The sequence below is a fragment of the Rhipicephalus sanguineus genome, chromosome 6 (genome assembly GCF_013339695.2).
Source record: "Rhipicephalus sanguineus isolate Rsan-2018 chromosome 6, BIME_Rsan_1.4, whole genome shotgun sequence".
Taxonomy (NCBI): Eukaryota; Metazoa; Arthropoda; class Arachnida; order Ixodida; family Ixodidae; genus Rhipicephalus; species Rhipicephalus sanguineus.
Window position 1 is genome coordinate 25,143,697 of NC_051181.1, and position 26,997 is coordinate 25,170,693.

General features: G+C 45.2%; 1 protein-coding gene across 1 annotated transcript; it reads left to right on the forward strand.

Moving 5' to 3' along the window:
- LOC119397789 (chitinase-3-like protein 1) lies at positions 1–26,562 on the forward strand. Its single transcript, XM_037665170.2, has 8 exons — positions 1–36; positions 2,845–2,979; positions 9,537–9,775; positions 11,187–11,311; positions 15,782–15,896; positions 21,610–21,783; positions 25,556–25,672; positions 26,205–26,562. The coding sequence occupies exons 2-8, from the start codon at positions 2,874–2,876 to the stop codon at positions 26,385–26,387; spliced, it is 1,059 nt and encodes a 352-aa protein (XP_037521098.1). The 5' UTR covers positions 1–36; positions 2,845–2,873; the 3' UTR covers positions 26,388–26,562.
- Positions 26,563–26,997: the final 435 nt, after the last annotated feature.

Sequence of the window (26,997 nt, forward strand, 5' to 3'; positions counted from 1 at the left end):
CTCAGGGCAGATCCTTCCGGAGACATCGAAGTTCTGGTAAGATATTACTGCGACAATTATACTAACAGCTACTTGCACAGCGTGCAGTGACGTGACGCATCAACCAAGATGGCGTCGCAGCACACGCGACTTCCTCGAGATGTTCGTCATCTTAATTTCTGTTAACATTACTTCCCGAGACGCGAGCACCGACTCTCTGCGAGTTCGCGAGAGAAGCCACATGTGGGCACATATGAGCAAAGGCGGCGCCTGTTGTAGTGCGGTTATCGTATAAGTCACTGCGGTTACCTGACGTAAAATGCCGTACGGTCGTCTTAGCTGTACAGGAACACCTCTGACATGATTATGCGTCGAGTCCACAGTAGCACTGAGGAGCCAGGATGGAAATAAAGTCGACAAGGGTACCAATGGGCTTGGTGCTTCATCGTAAACTGGCTAGTAGCATAGCGCGGGAAGACACACGGACAAAGAAGTACGAGACGAACACAAGCGCTAAGGAAATAAAGGTTCGCGTGACGAAAATCATGTAGGGGCTCTTCTGGGATGCTTGTGACGTCACCATTAACCGCCGGAGATATGGCCGCGCGCTGTCCCGGGTAATTGCGTCGTTAGCGCACTCAGGGCAGAGGCTTCCGTTACGGTGGAGGAGGAAGGGCAAGGGCGTTCCCGCCCTTCCTCCTCCCCCAAACTTGTTCATGGGGCACGCCACGCCATCTGGCGCGATTAAATTAGCACCCCCAACCATGGGTTGCAGTTTGTTCTAGACATGAATTACATTGATAGAATGAACCATGCGTTAATACACTTCCATTTTGTGAGCGCAGCAATGACATTCTTGTTCGACACTTCCCTAGATGCGAACAGTTTCAACTTCCAAAACGCCACCCCTTCCTGCAACGCCGTCTGATTCCTCGTGCACAAATAGAAACATACACCTATGACTAAGTGTTCGAAAGCGACGAGGTAGTAGTGAGCTGTCCATAGGAAATGTTGGTTGATGTTGACATGCAAGAAAAAAAAACAAAACAGAGTGGTCGGTACTATTTTGGCCAGACGAATTGCACGCAGCGGTTAGCGCTTGTACTGCCGCTAGTAACAGGCGCCCCGTCGCAGAGCCACCACAATCGTGGCTGCCTTGTCGCCTTTTAAGCTAAAAGACACCTGGAAAATTGCGATGGTCATCTGCACACGGAAAGTTAGGTAGCACTGTAATCACGACGCGCAAGCGGGCATGTCACGTGGTATTTTATTTTATTTCGCGGGCATCTGCAGTAAGCAGGTAATATTTAATAGACGAGAAGTTAGAAACTGTGTGATCGATTGCTTTTTCAAACCGATCAACAACCATATTTAAACTCTTTTAGCGCGCACAAAAGATAACGACAAGAAAGAGACACACGAGCGCTAGTGTGTTCGTGTCTCTAGCGCTCGTGTCTCTCTTTCTTGTCCTTGCCTTTTGTGCGCGCTAAAAAAGTTTAAATATGGATACATACCAACTTGCCCAGTTATCTGTCTTACTAGTTGAAGACTTTTACCCGGCTTCGTTGCTTCAGAAGTCCGTTAATTATTCTTGCCTGATTACCAATCGGGCGGAACACAAAAAATAGATTGGCTTACTCCGTGCAGTAGTCAGCAACAGGCATTTGGTCGCGTCGTAGTGCTTCGGCACATTTTTTAACGGTGGCTAAGGTTAATTGGGGCACTCTGTAGAAGTCCAAATCAAAATTCGTAGAAACGAAATCGATTCCAAACAATTATTGTGCAGTGACATGTGCACGGAAGTACAGTAAGTGGAAGCGGACCTAAGAAGTCGTTACGGAAGAAATAAAAAACAACGTAAGCTGAACTTAGTGAGATTAATGGCGAATTGATTGAGGCTACAGCGGTCGTAAAGATGGAGCTTTATAAATGAAAGGTGAACGTAACAGAGACATTTATTGCACCTACAACTAAACAGACTTAAAAGCTGCAAAAGTTTCGACACTATATCAGGAAGTGTGTAGGCTCGGCCAAGTCGCGAAATACCCAATACCCAATAAGACCATGGGAATGTATAACTCAGTGGACGACAGTGAATGTACTATGGCTGCTGAGGAAAAACGAAAGCAAGACATATTCGAAATTAAAATGCTGAAAGAATTGATCAAGAAATACATGATAAGGACAGCGTGAGATTGGCGAGAAAGAAACTTGACTGAGACTAGAGAAACTTAGAACTACGAAATGCCAGCAATGAACCGCTACAATAAACTGCGGTACCCAGAGGAGCTACGTAACCTTAATAGGAAGTTTTGACAGACCTAATTAACAACAGAGAATACATTTGAAATGTTTGTGATCATTGTGCCATAGGCAACCGGCATTATTCCACCGCATCAGGAACTTAAAAAAAAGTTGGGAGTGTTAAGGATGTGTATTTAGGTTGTTTAGTGGCTGCAATAAGCGCAGAAACCAAGCACGGTTCCCTCTATTCTTTGATGCTTGTGGGCGCAGCCGCATACAGTGTACGGTACACCAGTTTTGAATGATTTCTTCCATGTTACTGGGGCGCTGGAGCGCTCACTAGGACCCGGACAAATTTATTATTGCTGCTATTGTTTGCAAGCTCAATACTCATACCAAAATAGAACCTCCCTCTAGAGTTCCGTAATAGAACTCTAGCTCTAAAAAAAGTTTCGTTTTTGCATTTGCGAGTAATTAACAGAAGGAGGTGTTTTGTGGAAACGTTACCACAATTGCCCGATTTTTCGACGCCTGTCAGTTATTACAGAATTGAATACCTTAGTGGATATTCGGTTTTTGTAAGCAATCAACTGGTTTTCTCTCTACTGCACCATCCTCAAGCAAGAGAACTGGTGTGTATCGTCACCGAGATGACGACACAACAAGACCAGTACCCGAAGTCTTACTGTACACACCTGATCTATTCGGACGTTGTCTATGATCCCAAGCACCGCAAGTTCTTGGCCACTAAGAACGGTAAGTTTACTCTTCAAGTCGTTATAGCTCCTGTCAGGCCCGTAGCCAGAGGGGGGAGGGGAGGGGGCCGCCCGCCCCCCGAAATTTTACAGCGAAAGCTGTTATGAGATCATTTCACCGGCCGTTTTTGGCGCCGTAGCTGTCCGCCGCCGCCGCCGCTGCCGCCGCCGCCGCCGCCGCCGCCGCCGCCGCCGCCGGTGTCCGAAACCAGTATTGCTCGAAATAAGAAAAAAAACGAAATAAGAAAAAAATTCCAGGATGGAACGAGGTTCGAACCTGGGCCCTCTGCGTGGGAGCCCAGTATTCAACCTCTGAGCCATTCCGGGGCTTGAAACTGCTTTGCAAAAAGGCCCTATACAGGCTTCATGTCGGGAAGGAACCACATTAGCATATGCAATATAGCGTGGTATAAGAGTAAAATAAGCACCAAGCGTCGCACAACGCGAATTCTGTAACCAGGCGTCACACAATGCGAACTGCGCAACGAGTAGGTTGTTGAATGCTTCCAACCCATTACAAAGGTCTCTGCCATAATTCTTCATCGTCATCAGGCACAGCATCAACAAAGTGCGCATAATGCCTTACATGCGTTTAGCAGGTACCAACGCTCTCCGTAGAATGACGAAAAATGGCACTGTGCCTGCTGCCCTACTTCTCCGAAATTACAATGACTTATAGCGTAGTGGGTTCCTCGCAAGTGCACTTGTATTGGTTGCCAAGGAAGCACATAAGCGCATGATCCATTTCCTCGGGGTCTCAGTAAAGTTCTTCGCCCCCCCCCCCCCCCCGTCTCTCTCCCACGTCAACGCATGTTATACAGCATGACGGGAGAGGCAAATAGCGACCGGGCGTCACCCAACGCAAATTACATAACTGGTGGGCCGTTTAAAGATTCCAACCCATTACAAAGGGCTGAGCCGTAATTCTTCATCGTCATCAGTCGTCGCGTCAACAAAGTGCACATAATGCCTTACAGACGTGTAGCTGGTGCCTCTCATCTCCGCAGAATGACGAATAATGGCTTAGTAGGTGCTTCCCAACTTCACAAAAATTGTGAGTTATGGCGTAGTGGGTACCTTTCTAGTGTACTTGTATTGTAGCCCCAAGAGAGCTTAACGGGCTCAAGAAACGCCGCTCTTCCAGCTTTCGCTGTGACTGTGCTGCGGGTTCAGCGCAGGCCTGGGGTTTTTTATGATACATGCTGTTTTACCGAAAATAAATAATGAAAATAGGCGTTTTTCTCAAATAGTCAAGGCTCTCAGCCTCAAAAAAGTCTTCAAGAGATGCATCAAGGCCAATCAAGGCAATCAAGGGTTAAAATACATCATCATGAAGGCCAATTCATGTTTGAAACTGCAAAAAAAATTTCTTTGCCTACAAAAGCCACTATCTATCTATCTATCTATCTATCTATCTATCTATCTATCTATCTATCTATCTATCTATCTATCTATCTATCTATCTATCTATCTATCTATCTATCTATCTATCTATCTATCTATCTATCATCATCATCATCATCATCATCATCATCATCATCATAGCATTTTGCCAGGAATCGAATCCCGGCCACAGCGGCCACATTTCCATGGAGGCGAAATGCTAGAGGCCTGTGTACGTAGATTTAAGTGCCCGTTAAAGAACCTCAGGTGGTCTGAAATTTCTGAAGCCCTCCTCTACGGCGTCTGTCATAGTCATATTGTGGTTTTGGAACGCAAAACCCCAACACTTATTATTATGCACTTTGCCAGTATAAGCTTATCGGGCGAAAATGGGAGAATAACAAAAAAAATCGAGAAGGCAATGGCAAAGGAGCGTGCATTCGAATTAAAGATGATAGGCGTCACGTCAGCCGATAGGAAGACAGCAGGGCGTATCATAGATCAACGGAGAGTGGCCAGTGTTCTGGTTGACACTAAGACCCAAAAGGGATTGGGACAGCCCACTCGATGTGCAGTACAGATAAGCGGTAACCAGATGAAGTTTAAAATGACAGACTGGTGGGCTAGTTGGTGTGGCATAACTGTGAACATTAGCGCAAAAAATTCACACAGACGACGACAGAGCAAGACGGGACAAAGCGCTTTGTCCCGTCTTGCTCTGTCGTCGTCTGTGTGAATTTTTTGCGCTAATGTTCACAGGTAACCAGATGCCAAGAGATGGGAAGCACAGCCGAGGACAGGGGAGGACTTGTTGGGTTGATGAAGTAATTCGCATGCAAAAAGCGACACGAGCTCGCTGAAGACATATGCTAAACTGGGCATTATTGAGAAGCCTTCGTCCTGCAGTGAACAAAAAATAGGCTGATGATGGCCTTTATTCCCCGAACCATAAATAAATTCCGAAAGAACACTGATTCAATTGTACCACGTCGTAGGAGCCGTTAGTTAGCGCCGACACTCGACGTGAACTAAAGATTCTATTCCACTTATTCAAGCCCCGCCACGGTGGTCTAGTGGTTATGGCGCTAGACTGCTGACCCGAAGGTCGCGGAATTGAATCCTGGCCACGGCGGCTGCCTTTTCGATGGAGGCAAAAGTGTTTGAGGTCCGTGTACTTAGATTTAGGTGCACGTTAAAGGGACATTAAAGGCAAATAACAATTTATGTCAGAGTGAAAGCAGGTATTACGTGGCAGCAGAAAGCATAGGACCGGGTTGATTGGCGGAACATGGGAGAGGCCTTTGCCCTGTAGTGGGCGTAGACAGGCTGATGATGATGATGATGATGATGAAAGCCCAATGTATGACAACTTCTAAAACGGCAATATTATCAACAGCAGTGCCCTACTTACCGAGAAATTAAGCTAAATGTATCACATGATGAGCGCCACGAGTGGGACATTTTCGAAGTGATCCCGATGACATATGGAAGTCGGCCTACAATAAATCACTAGTAATCAAAGTAGCAGCAGTAAAAAAAGAACATTCCGAGCATCAATAGACGTAATAAAATGCTGTTTGTTCGTTTCCGCTTGATTCATGGAAAACAAAACCTCCGTGGCGTTGCCATGGGGAACGGCGCGCATGGTACAAAGGTTCCGTTTTCGCCGAACTGCGCCTCGCCCGTCTCAGTGGTAGTTTCGGGATCGCGTACTGCCGTGCGTGTTTTGCGCGCTCGTGAAAGTCGCTCTGACAGAAAGTTCGACAAAATGCCGCACGCGTGTGATATTGCCGGATGCCCGAATGGTGCACAACGCCAGTGCTGCAGCAAGGAAACCGGTGTGTCTTTTCACTGGGTGCCGCGGAATGAACCCTTACGCTCGAAGTGGCTTAGTGTCATGCCATTGCGCCAGTGTGCTAAACAGTCAAAACCTCTGCGTGTGTGCTCGCTGCACTTTCGTACTGAGGATTACGAGACCAACCGCAACTTGGTGAAGGCTTTGAATGTGCCCATCCGAGCAAGTCTTTGCCGCAGCGCTGTTGTTGCTACTGTGGGTCCCGCTACTTCCGCTCGGCTGCTACTAGTGTCGGCGGCCGTGCAGTAAAAGCGGGCAACGTTGGGCACGGCAGCAGTGACGTATGAAAGTCGTATTTTCAGGCGGGAGATTTGAAGCGCGCTAACGCGATGCGGACCACTAAAAACGTGATTTTATTTCAAAATAAGCACTTCCTTGGCACAAAAGCAGGACTACGAGGTTTCTGGACCGCTATTTCAACAATCAACGTCGACTTAATATTTGCCTTTAGTGTCCCTTTAACACTTTCCTGTCCGCGCCTATACCCATCCGTAGCCCGCTATCGATGGTTTTCAACTTCAATTTTTTTCCGTGCTAGGAGCGCTTACGGACAGCTAACATCCTCCATCGTATAAAACAGGAGCTATTTTTCCACTTTCCCTTATTCGTTTATTTTTTCCGCCACGGAGAGAGCTTTGAAGTGCCACTTAAGTCGAGAGGACCGAGCGCTCGTAGCTTCAAACATGGCGTCGACATTGCTCGCCCCTGCCTCCCGGAAACGGCAAATTTAGGCGGATTCCGGCGAGTCTGAGTCAAAATGTTTTTATGTTGGCAGCAGCGCAGACTCGGAAGATGATTTTTACTCATCGGCCTTCAGCAGAGACAGCGTAAGTCAACAGGTATCCTCCGGTAACTTTCGTTTTGATCCCCGAACTGAGTCGTCGCTGCCGCGCTCCGTTCGAAAGATATCTGGCCTGTTATAAAGGTCACAGTTCTTATCTGCGGGATATCAACATCGTTTGGGCGGGACCACTTGCCGGGGGCTGCTGAACGTGTGGAGTTCAGCGCGAGAAAAAGACCCGGAGTGCACCTCGGCATTGCGCTCCGTAGTGTCGCGCGGCGTTTTGTCGGAGCCGTCGATTTCTTCATGCTCGTCTTTACCTGAGAAATAATCGCCGAGATGTGCAGCACAACTAATAAATATGCATGAATGCATACTCTTGAGTACAAAGTAACACAGAAAACGAATGTTTTCTGCGAAACACGCTGCGCAAACCTGTGCTTCATCGCATAACGTAACTGCATAGCGTGGTAGCACGATAGCTAGTAGGGCTGAGGTTTTCTTTTGTATCAAAATAACGACTAGAGATAGAATGCTTATATTTGCGGGGGTATTAGATATGACATTGTTGATTAAAATGTACGTTTCCAAAATTTTTTTTGTTCAATTGGTGCAAAGCACCATTGATGTTATTGCAGTGTTCTCGTTCTTGTCAAAAATATTCCTATTAAAGTTATCTTTTCCGGAAAATTCTTCAGAAATGTTCGCTTAAATATAATACAATTAAAAAGCGTATTCCTTGCTCTACAAGTTCATACCATGTATTGTAGTATCAATAATATTCCGAGGCAGTAGAAAAATGGTTTACTAGAGTACCCAAAATTGGCCTATTTTCCCGCGGACAGGAAAGTGAAGGGACAGGAAGGGACAGGAAAGAACCCCAGGTGGTCCAGAGTTCCAGAGCCCCCCACTACGACGTCCTTCACAATCATATCGTGGTTTTGGGACGTTAAATCCTAAATATTAAAATTATTATTCCAGTTATTCAAGTTGCCGTGCAATTTGTATGCATACAATGCTGTGTCGTGTTAACCAGCAGATTGCGCTGCAGCGTCGGGGTCTGTTTCTCAAGAAGGCATCACTCGCGCTTCAGTTCAATATTTCGCTTACCGTATGTCTTGCACCAGCCGCCTGTAGCATTAGAGAGCCTTCGTTCGTGGGGCCTGGGAGAAGGTGGGCATTGAGTTACGGCATGTAGCCTGAAAGTTTTTGTGTGCGCTTAGACTCGCCCTGTGCTACAGCCTGGGAACACAGCGCCATTTAAGGACGAGGAGATGAAATAAAGAACTCGGCCAGGTTAGTCGCGATAAGAGTACACCTTTGAGGCTCTCTTATTCTCATTGCTCCACTGTTCTCCTCGGGGTTTATATATGCTGAAAAATGGGCGCGCACATTTTGTTTTCGGCTTGCCCATTGTGTGGCTGCGGTTTAATGAACACTAGTGTCGTCATGCATTCCTGGATTGATTCTACTCTTCGCGTTTTTCATAACCTCAAACAGGTGAGACACATGAAAATGATTGTCGGCCTATCGCCTCTTTTTTAGAATTGCTTCATGAAACAATGTCAGATGTTTAGCTCATGTCAGCCGCATGTGCCGCCACGCAGCGTCTACGCACGAAATTTAGTCCCTGATAATAATTAACATGTCTTCCTCTGTAGCGCAGATCACGTAGGGCGTTGCCGACAGGCGGGAGACTAGAACGGCTTATGGAGCATATATGGCCCAAACACTCAATTGGTTCTACGTGAGGTTGTCTCATAACCTTGTCCGGCAGCCGTTTCTGCTGGAGAACGTTACAGCCATGCTTAAATGTGCATTGGCTACATGATGTAAAGAAAATTGACCTCAAAGACAGCTTCGCCAGAATACTAGTATATGAAACAACCATTTATATAATCCATTAGGTGGTTGAAATATTGCTAAACACAAGAGTAACGCAATGAAATTAATTGCACTGACATGTAAGAAGAGTATGCGCTTCCTTTGTAGGCAGCCGATGTGACGAATAAATTATTTGTATGATGTGCGCATTAGCTGTTTTCCTTTGATTCTGGTGTTCTTGAAAAGGAGCTAATGTTATGTTTGTGCCACTTGTTTATATCTAATGTTCTTGTCCGTAGCTTTATTATAATAATGAAACACCAACAGTTTTAAACAGAAATGTCACTGTATCTGTGTTATATATGTATTTGAGATAGTATCCACAGCGCCTACTATTAGCACCAATTTATCACGAGTGTTTTTTGTTAAACATTATTCTAACAGATTAGTTGTTTGAGCACACACATAAAAAAGGTTTTTAGTACTAAACATGACTGCTACCACAGAGTGAGCAAGTCGAAACTTGGATCGATTTTTGTGTGCGAGTGTTACTTACCACAAATGTTTTCGCACTGAGAACTTTCCTAGCCAAACACCAACTGTACGCACTAAAAGTCTGAACATGCGCGCTGATCCGAGCGTTAGGACTGGCCAATGCTGGCGAACTTTTTTCACGTGCTTCATCGTCTGGGTGCTTTCTCCCAATTGGCGGCAGACAAGAGCTTCGAGCTGTTCAAGCGCAACCAGCGGGTCACCAACATGAGTCACCTGGTGGCCCTCAACCCGCATCAGACGCTAAACGTCTACCTGAACGGCCTCACGGACATCGAGGTGCAATGGTACTTTGTGCAGATGATAGAGTCGCTAATGAACGACTACCAGCTGGATGGCGTGGCGTTCATCGGCATAGAGCTGTCCTTGGACAACGTCCAGCAGTTCTCCAGAGTCCTTGATGCAAGTATTCTGCCGTGCGCTTGGTTTGGTACAGGAGCGAACGCATATCTCTCTTAGTTATAGCGACACCAAAGGGAAACAGGGAATAAGCTTACACTGATAAATTATTGTTTTGCAAGTCTGTTGTCCTTAATTTCGCCACCATAGATTTATATAGCAGAACAGAAAATAAAGAACAAAGTTTTATTTTTTCGAACCAAAATCGCACCACAAATTTCGCACCAAGATCTCTTTGTAAGAATGTAAGCGTGACGTCACGAATACCAAAGCTTTCTTTTTTCGTATTTTAGCCACATTGGCTAAACAGAATTCTATGAAACTTGGTACGTGAAGTCTTTGGCCCCCTCAGAGGGCAAGGTGTTTACTTTTACGGATTAAGAGCTATGTAAGCCCCAGTAGAGTCCGCGCAAGTCTGTGACGTCACAAGGACGTGCTGCGGGAACATTCAGGGGGTATCGACTGCTGGACTTCCTTTTTTGGCGTTCTGTTGCTTACCACACGTCGTCTAACGGCAAGCGTTGTGCTTTTAGTATTGTGAAACAGTAATTTTGCTGATGCGAGAAAAATCGTTTTTTCTTTTGTGCCCCCGTAGTGTCCGCGTACCTGGGAAGTGTTTCCCCGATACACCGTCGTTTAATTTAGAAACCATGTAACAAAGTGGCTTGAGCCTGAAGAGATAACCAGCTAGTTGGGCGAGTCGATACAAATGCATATTTGTTTAGAGGCCGGAATGGAAAAAAAAACAAGATATTGACATAGCGCAGTGCAAAACGAGCGCGTACTAACGCCTGAAACTTTGTATGGCTACATTAACCCTATATAAAGAGAAAAAAATCGCGTATGAGTAACCCAGCCTACTGACGTCGCCAAAACGCAAGCCTTGATGAGGATGATGAACCACAAGGCTGTGCAGTCATGTCTAGAAACCATGTTAGTTTGAATAAACTCCCAGTATGATTTTTCTGCGTGTACGACGCCGAGTACAACATAGTTATGCTTACCTCCTCTACCGATGCGTCCAAGCCGTCTTCAACAGCGAAAACCAACTTTCCTGTGGCAGCATGTCGAATAGCTTCCCTGTCGTGCATGTTTGTAATAATTCATAAGCATTTTTTATCCTAGTTTTGTGTGAGAGGAGCTATTTGGCAGTCTATTGTGAAACAACAGCAGGAAACGAAGACAGCACTGTCCGAAACTTTTAAGTAGTCCGCCATTGCCCTGTTTTCCTTGTTCTTTCTTTTCCTTTTAGTATAATGAAGTTTCTTTTTTCTGGAGAGTGCAAATGTTTTATGCGCATCGAAAATCTGAAATGATCAGACCGTTTTTATGCGTTTGCCGGTGAAGTAGCTTCAGCACTATGCATAAATTGCGCATGAGGCACTGACATTAGACTTCCGTTTCATCCCGGCAGAGGCTAAAGGAAGCATTGAAGAAGAAACCTTCAAGGCAGTTCTTCCAGCTCGTCTTCGGCGGCTTCATCACAGACTTGGACAATGATCCAGCCGAAATCGCTAACAGAATACGAGTGATTGCAGAGTAAGGATGAGTTGTTCTTGATACATTTTACGCAGGTACATAGAGTATTTTCACAAGTACCACACGCCCTCAGTTGCCTTGCGGACGCATTTATCAGAAAAAAAAAGTACATAGACGAGTTGCACGAATATTCATATTAAATAAATAGGTGCATTGAAAGCTGAGATCTCGCTGACCGGTTGTTGGTTGAGACACCAAATCATTTTTTTTCTAACTCGCAAAAACATGTATTGTACCCAAGCCCCTGTAAAGCTCATATCATCGATGTTGCACGCCTGATCAAGGACAGTGCCGGAATATCTCATGTTCGATGCCTCGAATGCACGCGCCGTTTCCTAACAATCTGCGGGGCAGAGAAAAATCACACCATCTCCCGCTAAAGGGGACCATGAGGCGATGCGAAGCAGTGTTTCAGCATGTAGAGCCCGCGGTTCAGAGGGGGAGTGGTGAGGGGGAAAGGGGAGAGGGGAAGTGGAGATCGGAAGGGGTGAGAGGAAGTGGAGAGGGGGAGAGGGGAAGTGGTGAGGGTTTGCGCATGCGCAGTAAGGGTGGTCACGCCGCACACCACCACCACCGCCACCGGATTGAACTCCGCTATAAGATGCTTCACATCTAAAAAGTAGCCACAGCTCTTTTTGCGCGAGGCTGTTCTTAATAACAAATGCTTTGCCGCCTTTTGAGCAAACCAGATGACAGAATGGTGAATTCCCCGACATGCCGGATAGCTAAGACAGCTGCCTGGGGCGACGCAACATAACAATTTAATGTCAATGGCGATATCTTGTCCTTCGTGGGCGTGAAATACGCTAAGGCACACAAGACACAGGGCGCAGCGCAGTTCACATTTACGTTCTCCGGCAGCTATGTGTCCGTTAAATACCTGTGAAATAATGCTTTCAACAGATGTCGTTACCTTTGCAGGAGAGTGGAGGTTAGTTTTCCTTTATATTAGTATGCCCGGGGAAAGTTCGCGCATGCTTTCCGCTCCCGGACAGAGCTTGGCAAGAGTTGGTGGGCTCGCGCACTCGGATGACAAAAATCAGACAGGTGGCGGCAGTCCATACATTGGAAGACGAAAGATGCCTCTACGACCTCTATATTTCAACCGGTCCTATCGGAAAGTGCGAAAAGTTTCGCACTCTTGAGTTCTAGCTATCTTCACAAAGGTGGGTGGAAGCATAAAAGTCACAAAGTGTATTCGGCTGATGCTAGGCAGATACTTAGAATTAAACAGTGTCCCAAATATCACGCAGCACGATTTAAAAAAAGCATAGGCGTACCTACCGGGAAGGGCAAGGGGGGCGCTAGCCCCCCTTCCCTCCCCCACTGAGAAATGTTAGGGGGGCGGAGCCCCCCCCTCCATACTTTCGACAATGGTCACTGTCGGCTGGAGACTGGGAAACTAACAAGCCAGGCAAAGTTTTGCTTCAACGCAGCAATAACGTAATTATGTAATAAAATTTGTCCTACGATTCAGCTATGATTTAGAAGAATAGACTGTTGGGCGAGTTGGTAATTCTTGATGAATGAAAATAGCGCGAAGAAACGTAGGACGAGACGAAGAAGAAGCGCATACTAACAGTTGTTAGTATGCGCTTCTGCTTCGTCTCGTCCTACGTTTCTTCGCGCTATTTTCATTCATCAGCTGCGACGACTGTCCTCCGTGTGTCATGACCACGCACTGTAAGCTCTCTGCGGTGCAGGCTGCCTATTCCGCGCTTCTATTCGCGTCTTGCACTCGAGAATTACAGAGGAGGCTATCACTCAGTTGGGGCTCTTTAACATTACAGCAACCTGTCATGATTTTATTTTCTTCTGCCTGCCCTGAAATTTACGTAATCGGCGACGCATATAGGGGCGGGAACCAGTAAACGTTTTATAGCCCGATCAAACGCTCTCTCTTTTTAGGAAATTTAGTTCGTTTGAAAACGATTAGCATCGCCACTGCTCCATATCCAAGGTGTTGTGAGTTGATGAGCATGCAGAAGTACGTGTCGAGTATTTTAGTTGTACCTAGCCGAGAGACCTAAGAAGGATTCCCACTTTAGTCTCCGATTAACCTGCTTCACCTTGCTTATCATATGGTAGCCTGCAGAGGTCGCGGCGGCTTGTAGCAAGGAAAAGCCCAGCATTCAAGTTTGCCCCGTAACTTGATCTACCTCACCAGGGAGATGATCAGCGTCCACGGTTTTCTGGACTAAGAAGGCTGCCTACCTGCAAAGGATTGTGTCTGTTCCTAATAATGTTTATTTCTCTCTCTCTACCTCCCTGTCAGCAACGATGAGTTCACATAGAGTTGTATACGCGCAAAAACAGCTCAACATCGTTATAATACTACGGAAAGTATCTATTATACACATATGAATCCATCTCGCCAGCCGCTGCCAATGTGGTTGGCGGGCAGCCTTCTTTAATTACGTTCAGAAAAAGACACTCTCTGGCTATTCCAAAAAAAAAAAAAAAATATTGTTCAGTACGGTAATACGCTGCTTTTTGCGCACACTTCATTTGAACGCCGCGAGTTATCGCATATTTGTGCCGTCGTCTAACAAGGAGGTGATTTTATGGCACACTGAAAATTTTGGACGAATAGCAAAGAACCAATTATACGCCGTATTGTAAATAGTCTTGTATTATTTTTTCTTTACGCAGTCATGCGTAATTACGCGGTGGATCACTTACGTGGTATTTGTTGCGTCGTGTTACGAGCAGCTGCTGCTGAGCATGACCCAGAAAATTTCGACCAATCATAAACATGTTATGACCTAAACGGAAGGAGACAATGCGGGGTAGTTTAACGCTATAATCGCCCACACTCTTTCAAAGAAAATATGAGCTTACACGGTTTGGGTAGGCTATCTACTTGGAGGAGCCGGCTGAGGATGAGTAAAAGGCCACTTCACCGCTTTCCCGTCAACCCCCCACCCAAGCTGGGAAAAGTAGGAGGGCAAGGAACGACACCTAGTATATAAATTCGTAGTCATTTATAATCTTACAACTATACACAACCAGCTCAGTGTGGTTTGCTTAAATATTAATCGACTGAACTTGGTATTCTTCTTCTTAAGAAAGACTTTATATTAGAGGGCTCTAACAGTAAAGAAATTGGCACTCGGCTTATCCTGAAGATTTCTGCGAAGTACCTTGCTTTGTCAGCCACATGTTTTGTTTAATTAAGTGAGAATTTAAGGTACTAGAGTCCATAGCAGGTTCTTCATACTCATCTGTATCTACAACGCCAAACTAAGACTGGGAAGTTTGCTGATGGAATGCTCAGATTAAGAACAGGTTAAATGTCGCTGGCTGTACTTTTTAAACTTCACGGTAATATTTAAAAAAATGTTAATAAACTCTGCGGTGTTGCCGCGGTATAGGACGGCTCAGCCTGTGCAATACGTTGGTGCAGATTCTTCCTTGATTTAAAACAAACAGTTTTGAAAAGCAAGTCATCTGATCAGCTTTATCAATATAAAAAATCACGTCAAATTCAGAAAAAAATGTAGTGATCTCTCTCTGTCTCTCTTTCTACTTCTATATATATGTGTATATATACGGCGGACAGACTGAGAGACGCCAGCCCCCCCCCCCCCCCCCCCCCCCCACTCGCGAACGGGTTGATACGCCACTGAAAAAAAAAGAGGAACCTCGTTACGCGAAGCACACCTAGTGAATACTGTTCTCAGTATACTGTAGTACAGCCACTACAAATTTTTTCGTTACTGAGGTTTAGGCAATTAGTCCTTATTACGTTTCCAACTCGACAAACACTTACGTAATCATTAAAACGTCAATGAGGCACATGAAGGCATGTTCAAATGATATCTAAGTGTGCTATTTTAAACAACGTAATAATTGCGTGCTCGCTTTTTTTGGCTGGTAAAGTCCGCAAAACTTGAAAAATGATACGTGACATTTGGGACGCCCCGTTGAGTTTAAATTTGACCGCAGCGCGACAAGGGCTGGATTTGACTTTCACGACAATTCCATGGACAGGCATGATGGTAGAAAATATGGTCGCAAGTTATTAGAGGACCACTTTTGCAACGCATAAATCATGCGATATGAATGAGGTAGTCGGGATGTTAAATAGTGGCGTGAGGCGTTCCATCGTCCTTTGAAAACTGTCAAGATATGTGTGTATATGCAAGACAACCTGAATAATTATGTAATTAGTCCCACTCATGGTAACATCTATAAACATTGTTTCTTCTGTTTTTCTCATTGGCACATACTTTGACGCAGGAAAGAATAGGGGTAAAAGTAGTGATGGTGACAGCAATGCGCGGGAATAGCTTTTAGTGAAGTAATGTGGACTTAAAATAGTAACTTCCCGTCCACAAAAAGGTGAGGACACTACAATGTGAAGGTTTAAAAATGAAGATATAAATATCTTCCTGCCTAGATAAAGATAAACGCTTTAAAATATTGATGACAAATTATGATTTAAAACATTGTTTCGTTCCCTCGCAGAGAAGTTGACATTTTTATCATCGAGACGCACTACCAGAGGCCACTACCGCTGTGCAAAACAGTCTTCCCAACAGCATTCAACAATTACGGCTCCTTCACTCCGAGTGTTCCGATCGTGAGTTATCATCGGCCTTTTTTCTCAGCTGAAGGCGCAAGATGCATCAGCGTGGTTTCATAGAGGCTTAGTGCGTGACCCTCTAATTCTTCTTTTAATCGTCCTTCAGAACAACAAGTCATCTAGGTTGGCTGTATTGTTGGCCTTCATAATGGACTAAACTGCATTCGCACGTAGATAAAAAAGTCACAGTTTCGCCGCAAGGGCGAAGCAGTGAAAGCGAGATTCAGTAAAGAAGAAGAACAATGCACGTGCTGCGGGGAAGATAAGGACACGGCGGAGCATGTTCTGATTGAATGTGGAGACATCCACCCAGGTGTACGTTTGGGCACGAGCCTACATGACGCCTTGGGTTTTAGAGGCAATGGAAAGCTGAACACACCCACGATTGAAATAGTAAGAGACGGTTAGAGCATTGGTGGCAGAAAATTAGCGAGAAAGGACAAAAATAAATATTGGAATAAAATAATGTCAGTCTACCGTAATGGGCACAAAACTGGGCTGAGAATTTACGTTTTTTTTCCTCTAGTAAGATATATTTTATCGAAGTAGAAGCATTAGGCCAACATAAAAAAAAAGAAAACAAGAAGGAGATCTTTTTGTCGATCGAGCCAGGCGGCACACTTGTCACCGCCCCGTTATAAAGGGGACGCTCATAGCATCCATCCATCCATCCATCCATCATGCAAAAAAAGCGGCCCGTGATGGACGCGCTGCTACGCAGCAGAAATATCTACTCCCCGGCAGCAACTATCGCTCGAGCAGACAGCGGAAGGGCAAGGTTCTCCCTGCCAAATATTAGAAGAAGCGAGCGAGCTGGCCGACGACTTTGAAATGCGCCCGTTGCGCTCCTCGCGCCATCTCGCTGGTAATGAAGAAACGCTTATAAGCGCCTGCTGTCTCTGAGTCCTGCCAGGGGTAAAGGGTAAAGGGTGTTTATATAACGCTCGCCGTTAGCTACCTGAAGGATCTGCGTTTTGTGGCGTAGTGGTTAGCGCCACGTCAGAGGTTGCCGGTTCGATTCCGCGCTTCGGAAGCATTTTTCTGAAGTAATTTTCTTTGGGACATTTCTATATATATATATATATATATATATATATATATATATATATATATATATATATATATATATATATATATATATATATATATATATATATATATATATATAGATACGGTGCATGACGGCGGCGGCAAAAACTAGGCGAGACTGTCCATATAATTGCTATCGCAATAAAAGATAACTGTCTGTTTTTTTCTAGCGTGTTTGAAATAATGGCTCATTACGGACACGTTCCTTAAAGGACCCCTGACAGCAAAATTTTTGTTGGTGACTTTTTTACTGTAATTTGTAGCTTTGGGTCTGGTAATCCCTAAGTTAATCGTAAATGCTCTAGCGTATCGTATAACTAATTCTAGCGTAGTTAATTGTGACCATTTTAGCGTCACTTCAAAACGCCCGCCTAAAAACCACAAGAAACTAGCGACCCATGCGGGGAGCGTCAAAGACCACGTGCACTCAAGCTGTGGTGACGTAGAAAGCGCGGTTTTCAAATCGGGGCCCCGCGCGCGGTAGAGATTGAAAGTATGTGGGTGCCTCGGTATGGGTTAAACCTGTTAAGCGCGTGACCCCTCACGAAAACTACCTCGAGAGCAGCCCGACAACAAAGCGAGAGGGGTGCGGAACAATAGGCCTCGCCGGGTGCCAGTCGTCGTATTGTGCATGTGCGCCCCGCAAACGCACGCCGCACGCTTCGACACAGCAAAGAGAGTGAAAGCATGGCTGGCAGTCGGCTCCAAACACACTCAGAGATCGTCGACGTCATTGTTACTAGCGTATCGTCACTCAGGGTGATTTTGTGCAATGTATCACACCGAACACGTAGCACTAGTGTCGATGTTGCAGGGCAGCTGATTTTTTGTTTTTTCTCCTATGCTGTTTGACATCGAATTAAAATAACTTCCACGCGACGGATGCCGTTCAAATTTGGCCAAGAAGACCTATGCATACCAAGCGATCGAATGATGGGCACATCTCGATCTTGAAATTTGATGTCAGTGCTCCTTTAAATACAAGGGCACTACCTATCCGAATCACGTAATTCACGTAGCCGAATCACGTAATTTTGACGACTTATTATGTGTTCTTTTTAGCGGCACAGAGCAGGCAAAAACACAGAAACGGACACGAGCAACGCGTTTGTGTGCCGCCTTCTTTGTGTGATTTCTGCTTAACACAACTTTTTTTTTGTGTGTGGCAAGAGCACCGAGGGACACCCTCGTTCCGGTTCAGCACATATTTCCGGTTTTCCGAATATTCAGAAGCAGTCTTCCAAAAAATGGAAATCGATGGTTCATGTTGGATAAGGACACATTAACTCCCAGGATAACTAATGAAAATAAATTGTCTGAGTTCACTGAGAGATTGGGAGCAGCTGGGATCGTTGCGGCACCTGGGGACAAGATCTCGAGTACGCGCTTTTTCTACGCGGCCTCCGAGATCCGCTTCAGCAGCGCTCGGTACACGATGTTAGCCCAACGAATACAGACACATAAGCCAAGGATTAGGGTCGCCTCCAGTCAATTTTTTTATTGCGCATCGAAGATTGTGATTGGCAAAGAGCGCCAAGGGCGGAGACGGGGAAATAAGGGATGAAGACGGCACGCTGACTCTCAAGTTAACGTAGTCAGTGTGTCTAATTATAGTTTTGTGTGTTGTTAGTTCCACCGGGGGGGGGGGGGGGGAGGAGGGTGTACTGCGTAGTTTTTGCCTTAAAACTACCTGGCTGCTTGAATGCTGGTCTATAGAAGTTGGATCGATATGGACATCGAACTTTAGAGACTCCGTTAACTTGACCACCAAGTACTCTACGGTATTCGCCAGTTTGACGTATGTACCGAATAGCGTGTGCTCAAAATGAAGTGTCTCTCTATGAGCAGTCATCTTTATGCTCATTGATTCATCGGGGATAATTTGCGTGCCATATTTATTACGCCAGTTACCATTATTCTTTAAGAATTTGTTAAGCTTTAATATTAGCCGAAGTGTATGTTACGCAGTGGTCCGCAAGGGACCTCACTGTAACACCCTGTTATATGCAAGTATAAATGTCAACATAAAGAATGGTGGTCATCCTATACAGAGCCTTGTTGTACACAAGAAAACAATTCGACACGGTGATGCTCAACATTCTTAAAGCTGACATAGCAGCATGCGATTGGCGAGATAAGCGGTAATCAAAAAGACAGTTTTTGAATTAATGCCAGATGGTTCGACTTTCTTTATGAGTAACGACCGGAGGACGCGGACAAATGCCTTAGAAAAATCAATAAATATCGCATCACTTTGCTGCCGAGGATTAGTAGCCGTAGGAAAGTCATGATTGTTTTTGCGAAATGACTGAAACTTCCTTTTGAAACTGTGTTGGTTTTGGGTAAAGTTAGCTGTTATTCTCTAGGTTATTCATAAGCGCTTTATTTATTAAGTTACAACATGTGTTTGTTAATGATACGGGTCTGTAAGTGCATATGAGTTGTTCGTTTCGAGCTTTAAGGATTGCCTTCACGCACATCAGGCAATATCTTGTGTAGGATAGTGGATAACTCAAGAGGATTGACAACTATGCAAGTTGGCAAGGTTACGTAGCGAGTATAAGCAAAACAGCGCAAAATGAACCAGGACTAAGGTAGTTGTGTCCACTCTTCCTTAGTCCTCGTTCATTTTGCTCTGTTTTACTTATACTAGCTATGAAGGGATAACTGAGCAGCACAGCGTTTCAAAATTTCGTCTGGGACATGTGAATCTTTAATGTCTTGTTGTAGAAGCAGATTAAGGACACCAGGTTCTGATATCTTCGCGTCTGGCATCTGGGATTCGGTGTTTGTTATTAGTAAATATGAAGGTTGCGTACGCGTAAAAACTCACTGGAAGTAATTATGAAAAGCATCTGCAATATCACGTGCGTCTTCTATTGCAGTACCCGCGATTTCCATTTTAGTCACACGTGTGTGGTACAGGGTGAATACTTCTAGAATTCGCCCCATTAATGTGTCATGAGGTCAGTTAATGTGTTCGAAAGAAAGTGCTCTCTAGCAGTCTTTATTTGCATTTTTAAGTGGCACGAGAGCTCCTTGATGAGAACGTATGTTTTATTTAAGCACATTATTTGTACTTGTCTTCTGAGGTGGATTAGACTTCTCGTAATCCATGGTGTTTCTCGCTTAGTTTGTTTTTAAACCTCACAATGCGCAGTTTCACTTTTTTAAAATTTTCCGCCAAAGGTTAGCAACACCTGGCATCTTATTAAAGAAATCATCGTGCCGGGCTTCAAAGAAGTAATAAAGCACTTTTGTGGTTCGGTTTCCTGTAATCTTGAACGGATTTACCGGTCGTTGGACCAGCGTGCGATACGCGGTCATCCCGGACACTGAATGTGCATGCGCGCACTGGTGGAATAAGATTAACAGAATGAAATATACAACGTGTCACCCCTGTAGACAAAAAATTCTTTTCAAAGAAGACGAAGTTCATTAAGAATTGATTCTACGTACAGCGCTGAATTATCCTGAAAGGCGACATAGTCATCATGTAATATACATTTTTGCACTTCTCATATATTAATCCCGTGGTAGAAAATAATAAATATCTTCCAAATCAATGCTAACAACCTTGTAAGAACCCGGTTTCTTTTCTCGCACATAATATGCAAATTTTGTGAAATTGAACACAAAGCATGCAGAATCAATTAACAAAAACAGCAATGCTTTTCCAAAAAAAAAAGAAAAAGAAAGCACCAACCACCTTCCACGCATTCGACTGTCTAATGATGGCTTTGAAGGGGTTGTTTAACTTATGCGATTTTGGCGGGGAAAACAAATCGAAGTGGCATGGCATCTCTTAGACGTCAAGTCCACTGAGTGAACGCGCAGCGTCTTGCTTTACCTTCCTAGCACTATGAGCGACCAGTTCAAAATTTTGATTAACAGCATCTGGTGCCTTCAACGAAAACAAATCTTCCGACAATACAAAAAACTTCTTCCTTAGGACGAAAAACGTAGATAATATTACATAATAAAAAAAAATCAACGAACGGTTTCAGTGGCAAACACCAAAGTTGATTAGTCTGACATATTTTGACAATGCTCACACATTCAGAAATGAATCGAGGTCACCCCTTTGAACCACTCTCGGGATCGCCTTGAGGTGACAAACCTTGTCTTGTGCCCTGATTGGCACGGTGTATCAATGATATCACACCAAGTCGCCTAGGTCTCCCTACTCATGTACATTAAAGTCGCATGAACTTGCCAAGTCACATATCCCTTTCGCTTACTGCGAAGGAAAAGCAGCTGATTCTGTAAAAAAAGGGCTTATCTGTTATTGCCTTATACGTCTTATGCGAACGTGACCTCGAACGAAATGCCGGTGTGAGCGAAATGAAGGGAAACAGTCGAAAGGGGATTGCGAGCTGCTCGCTTACTTAGTCTATACGGCGTTTGTGTGACTGAAAAAAGAAAGTAAAGCGACGTTCTTGGGATGTAATGTGCACGGTGAAATAGCCACACCTGGCGGCTTTCGCCTTGGAAACGTCTTAGGCGAATGCGTAACGGACCCTGTCGGCTTTATTCGAGACACCATTCGCAAACTGCTCGCCGGCTTTGATGTCGCGGTAATGTGGTATGGTGGCGCACTAATCGGGCCTCTCTTGTCTAGAATACAGGTCTGAACTGGCTGAAAGCCTTGGTGCTGCCACGCACAACGAAGGGCAGGAACAGCGTCTGCATGTCGCTAAGCATGGTGGCACTCCTGTTCAAAATCTCCGGCACTGTGGATCACCTCCAACCAGGAAATGCTTGCTTCGAGGAAATCTGGATGAACTACGCCGAGGTAACACTTTAAGGCTGCACTAGAGACATGCTCGTCGAAGAAATTTTCTTCAATGAATATTTAATACCCTCGAGACCAAAGGCATTACAGAGGGGAGTGGCTAAAAATAATTCAATATAGAAACAAAGAAATAAAATACACAAGAAAAGCATCATGTTCCTAGGTTACAAAGATATATGTAATGTGGCAAGCACTTGGTAGCAAAGATACGAAAAAAGGTAGCACCGCACTAATGAACACATTTTTGGTAGCCTTAGTACACAATGTTAGCTAAAATGTTACGGAAACGAAAGATTCTCCTGGATGCCGGCTGTCAATTCGGGAAGGTGGTTCCAATCTGTTCATGAACGGGGAACGAAAAACTGCGAGCAAAAGTTTGTCGAAAATGAAGTTATGACCACGTTGTGAGAATAATCAGCCTGGTTAAGGGGAACGATGTAAGAGATATCATTGTAGCGAAATACGAAGAAGAGAACCGGACTTGGACGTTTGACTACATCGAAGGACGAGCCAGCGCCCGTGGCTGTAGCTCGTGATGCAAGCGCCTTCGTTTTCTTTATTTTGTAACACACTCCCACGGCCGACAAACTTATGATGTGCTACCTGCTTCGAGAAGGTGAACTTTCTGAATAGGATGCTTGATTATGGAGCCAGACGCCAACCTCAGGCAGCACGCTCGCACGATGTTGTCGCGACAGGGAAGCAGTTTTGTTACATGAGGCAGTTTCCACGGTACTTGCGTTGCGTCGTCGTGCACCAGAACGACGTCAACGACCTGAAGTCGCGGTGGTGTCTTGGGTGGGACTTCGAGGGCCCAACGCAAAAGCAACAACTACTGCTTGAGCCGCCGCTTCCGTAGATCTGTTAACGCTTGTCGATGTAGCACTCGAGGTCGCAGATCGACGCCTGTTGACTGAGGGATCGCAGCGCCGAAATCCTCTGGCAGGCATGTTGCACGTTTGCCAAGCAAGAACTGCGAAGGTGTAGGCGAGTACTGTTCATCCGGATCTGCCTATCGACTGCGACTTCGTGTCCTTGGTGATGTTGGTGATGCGAATCATACCCAAAGCGACGACAGAGGTAGTGGCGGTGACGTCTGCTGTAATTTAGAGATGAACAGTGCATGTTATGGCGCATGACAAAACGGCAATGTGGTCTTTGGAGTAATCTGCCAGAAGGCATGCCCGGCTGCAATAGAAGGCGTGGCCAATGACGATGAAGCCCGGGGAGGTGTCGGTTTGTCTTGCGCGGGAAATGGTCCCTTCTTGCTGTTGTGTCCAGAGCACTTCACTGTCACGTTGCCTGCCAACTTTTGCTTCTTGTCCCGATGTGCTTGCTTCCCTGCTTGGAGCTACTGGGCGCCTTGACACCATGCAAAAACTCATACTGGTGGCTACTGCGTTTCTTGCGTCACTCTTTCTGTAGGAAGAGTTTTGGCTTTCTCGTGCTGTTCCGGGACATTGAGGTCGCTCCCACATTGGTTGGCAAATGAGATTTCAAAGAGCTAGACGACGTTTTCGTTTTCTTCTTCTCAGCACCCTGCCTTTTGTTCCTCGGGTGCACAGCGGCAGAAGTTGGCAGAGATATTTGCGAACGAAGCGGCGCTTGGGGCGAAGTTGCTCCATTGTCGAAGGTCGAGTGCCAGATGATCGGGCGGGTTTCGGCACCAGAATGAACGTAGCGAAATACGAAGAAGAGAACCGGACCCGGACACCTGGCTACATCGAAGGAATGAAAGCAAGCGAACGATCCAGGCCCCGCGGTTATTGCTCGTTATCCATGCCCCTTCGTTTTCCTTATTTCGTAACAATAATATCACAGCGTTGATTGGGGCAATCGAAAAAAAAATTGACACAACCGGGGAAAACTTTCGATGAGTAGTTAAAGGTGGTACGTTTAGTATGGTTTTCATGGTAGTGACACTTAAGGTACAATTGGGGTTTAGGAGGATGAAACGGGCTGACTTGTTTTATATCAGTTCGAGCGCATTAATGTGGTTAATTCAAGCGGGGTCCCAAACGATTGATGCATATTCCAGCGTGCTACAAACAAGCGTTTTTAAGGCAGGGGCAGAGCAAGAATTGCGGTGGAGGTTGCCTAACATACTCTCAGTATGGAGCGACCAAGTTTGGGAGAAATTTGTATGAACGCCGACGTAGCGTTATGACGTGACTGGCTTGAATATACTTCTACTTAGATAATATGTGCCAGGATGAAATGGTCTGTGAGAAAACAAGTAAAATGCATTTGGATGAATTAAGCTGCACTGGTCATAAGTGAACCGCTCAGAGACAAAATCGAGATCATTTTGCAGAGTACAAGTGTCGTTAATTTTAATTTCTCGAGATATTACGCAATCGCTAGTCAATAAGTGCATGTTAGAAGACACGCAACTATGTAGGTCACTAATATAAATAAAATCCTCCACCACGGCTGCCTCATAATCACATCGAGGTTTTGGGACGTAAAACGCCGAATATTATTAGTTCCATGATTGTCCATGTAGCACCTGTTGTAAATATGTAGTTTGACCGAACTTAGGTGAAACTCGGTCCCTACTGTCGTAATGGGCTGGCTTATGGCAAATTGACTTACATGTCTTCTTGCGTTACGGGCGGCTGGTGAGAAGTCCTCGGTTACTAAATTGCCTTTAGTTTTAGGCTAAGAGGAAGATGCTGGTATCCTCGTACGATCTTTAAACGAACAGAAACGAGGGATTACGGACCGACACCTCTGCGTAGAAAATGTGGCTACGTGGTGAGCGCGCTCAATTTGCAGTTGAGAAATGTTGTTGCCAAATGTAGATGAAATAGCAGCAATCACTTTTTGTTTGGTTTGTTTCCCAGTTTCAAGGCCATCGGGCATGCTGGGTAAAATCAGATTGTTTCTTCGTAAGCAGTCTTTGAGGTTGCCTATACGAGCCTCTAATTCATGCTCTTGTGAGGTTAGTTGCTGAATGGCATCTTGGGTATAGGCGGCGTCAAGTTCCATGGCGTCAAGAGATTTGCAATGGCTTTCAACTTCTTCAATGTGGTAGGGTGCATGGTGGAGCATTTGCTTTCAAGGCAATCTCGGCTTGACTTTACTCAGTTAACACGAGTTTTCATGTCCTTAAGCTTGCCTGGTCCAGTCATCAGGGCGGCCGTTGTTTTCATGTCCTTAAGTAATTTATTAATCTAGCTCATTTGCAGGGGTCTGCGCTATAGTTCAAAGTGGGAAGTGGAAAGGGTGTTGGGAACGGGGTTAGCTTCAACGTCACCGCAGAATAACAGTCGTAGAACAGAATCAAAGCAGTCGCAGGCAATATTGGGCAAAGGAGCGAAACAAGGAATCAATTTTCGGATTTTTAGCGAAAAGTGAAGTACGGTTGCACACCTGCGGTGCGAAGAACAATTGTGTGTTCAACGTGCTGGCGCGATGAGTACTCTATGCCCGCAAAGTTTTACAGCTCTGTCATACTCTAGAACTTTGTCAGGGAATATCGTCAGACATTTACTTCCAGCCGTCGCAATCTTTTCTTAGATGCTTCGCCTCCTCAGTTTAACTTCTACAAGGATGCGTCTTTTCACCATTGAATATAGGTTTGCTTTATATTGGGGGCAGTCAGCATGGGCGAAAGGGCGTAAAACATGAGTCAATTTTCGTACGGCTCGTCATTGGTAAGTCTTTTGCAAAATTAATAAAAGTCTGCCTTGGAGCTTTTTAGCCGCACTCATTATTCTAAGAAGCCAGGCCAAAGCCAAGTAGCGTTTGGAATCTTTTCACGTTTCAGACCTGTATCGGCCACGGGTGGAGTAACGTAAAGACGCATCCGTCAGCGATGTCATCATTCAGGCACAAGATTAAATTCTGGCAGTCCTTCGACACGGATATCACTGTGACCAGAAAGGTGAGCGCTTTCTCACATCCTGCAAACCATATAGTGCATATGCAAAAGGTTGTTTAGATGAGCCGGATATATACAAGCAGTGGCCCGTGAAAGGAAACGAAATATAAGAGGCTGCGACTGAAGGACTTTGTCGCTTTTCTTGTTTGCATAGTCATTCCTGCATCCAATCTGTCAGGAGAGGATGTGAAATTGTTGCGAACGGGTGTTGGTTTAGTACTCACTGATAGTGGAGCGAAGTAGACAAATTGTATACGAATGACAGTGGCTTTCAGCTCACGCTCGTAGTTTTGACATGTAAGGGGGCAACTCTAATAGAAGACATGGAAGTGGTCACATGGCTTGTTAAGTACGTGAAGTTCATAAGCACGTTTGTCGAAAACTGCAGTCGCCGGAACAGTAAACGCTACATCGATGCTCTGAGCTAATTTGCCTGCTATCTCAGTCTTACGCATGTGCTTAACATGCTTGCTAGTTCGAAAAAAAAAATGGAACATTCATAAATCAATGTTGCTGTGCCCCTACTCGCAACCAGGTGGACCTCATCTTGGACCAGGCGAACAAGACGTGCTTCGCGGCGTACTACGTCGACTACGAAGACTACTACGGCATGTGCCAGGGCAAAGTGGCATTTCCCCGGCTGAAAGCCATCCGAGACCTGCTTAACAAGCGAACGAACGTCGACGAAGACATCGACCTGTTCGGACACGATTTCTAGGAATCAGTCGCCTCCATGCTCACGGATTCTTAAGTTTCCACCCCATTTCTTTTTTTCATTGCCGGCGCTGTCAGAAAATAAGTAACCATTCAGATGTCACTGTGGTGGTGTTACCAGGTAATGCGGTTGGCTCAAACGAAGTAAAAAGCGCACGAGCGTCCTGAAAGTGGTCATTTCAATTCTTTTTCTACAATCGCTCAGAAGTCAACATTGTCGCAAGGGAACATAGCTCTCAGTGCCCGGCAAATTTGAAAAGTTTACAAAAGATATGTTTATTATTACAGTGAAAATGTAAACAGCTAACGCACACGTCAGGCCCGTAGCCAGGAATCTTTTTCGGGGGTGGGGAGCACTTGCTGAAAACCGTGACTTTGTGAGAAAGAAACCTATTTTTATTATTTATTTTTGGTAAAAACTCATACTTTAGCCCCCCCCCCCCCCACCTGGAGACGGGCCTGGCACACGTTATAAAAACAAGCGGAAGGAAGCAAAAGCGGCAAAGGTGAGCTATGTGACGGTGAATTGACCAGATCTCTAGAGCCCATGAATTTGCCAAAAAGAATACACTGCTGGTTTGTTGAGCGTAGAGGCCAACCAATAGAAATTGTAG

Bases quoted from the DNA above. Each gene is read 5' to 3' on its own strand.
- LOC119397789 (XM_037665170.2), top strand. From the start codon at position 2,874: ATGACGACACAACAAGACCAGTACCCGAAGTCTTACTGTACACACCTG. The intron at 9,776-11,186 runs GCAAGTATTCTG...TCATCCCGGCAG, and splicing joins AGTTCTCCAGAGTCCTTGAT to AGGCTAAAGGAAGCATTGAA. The intron at 21,784-25,555 runs GTAACACTTTAA...TTCACGTTTCAG, and splicing joins TCTGGATGAACTACGCCGAG to ACCTGTATCGGCCACGGGTG.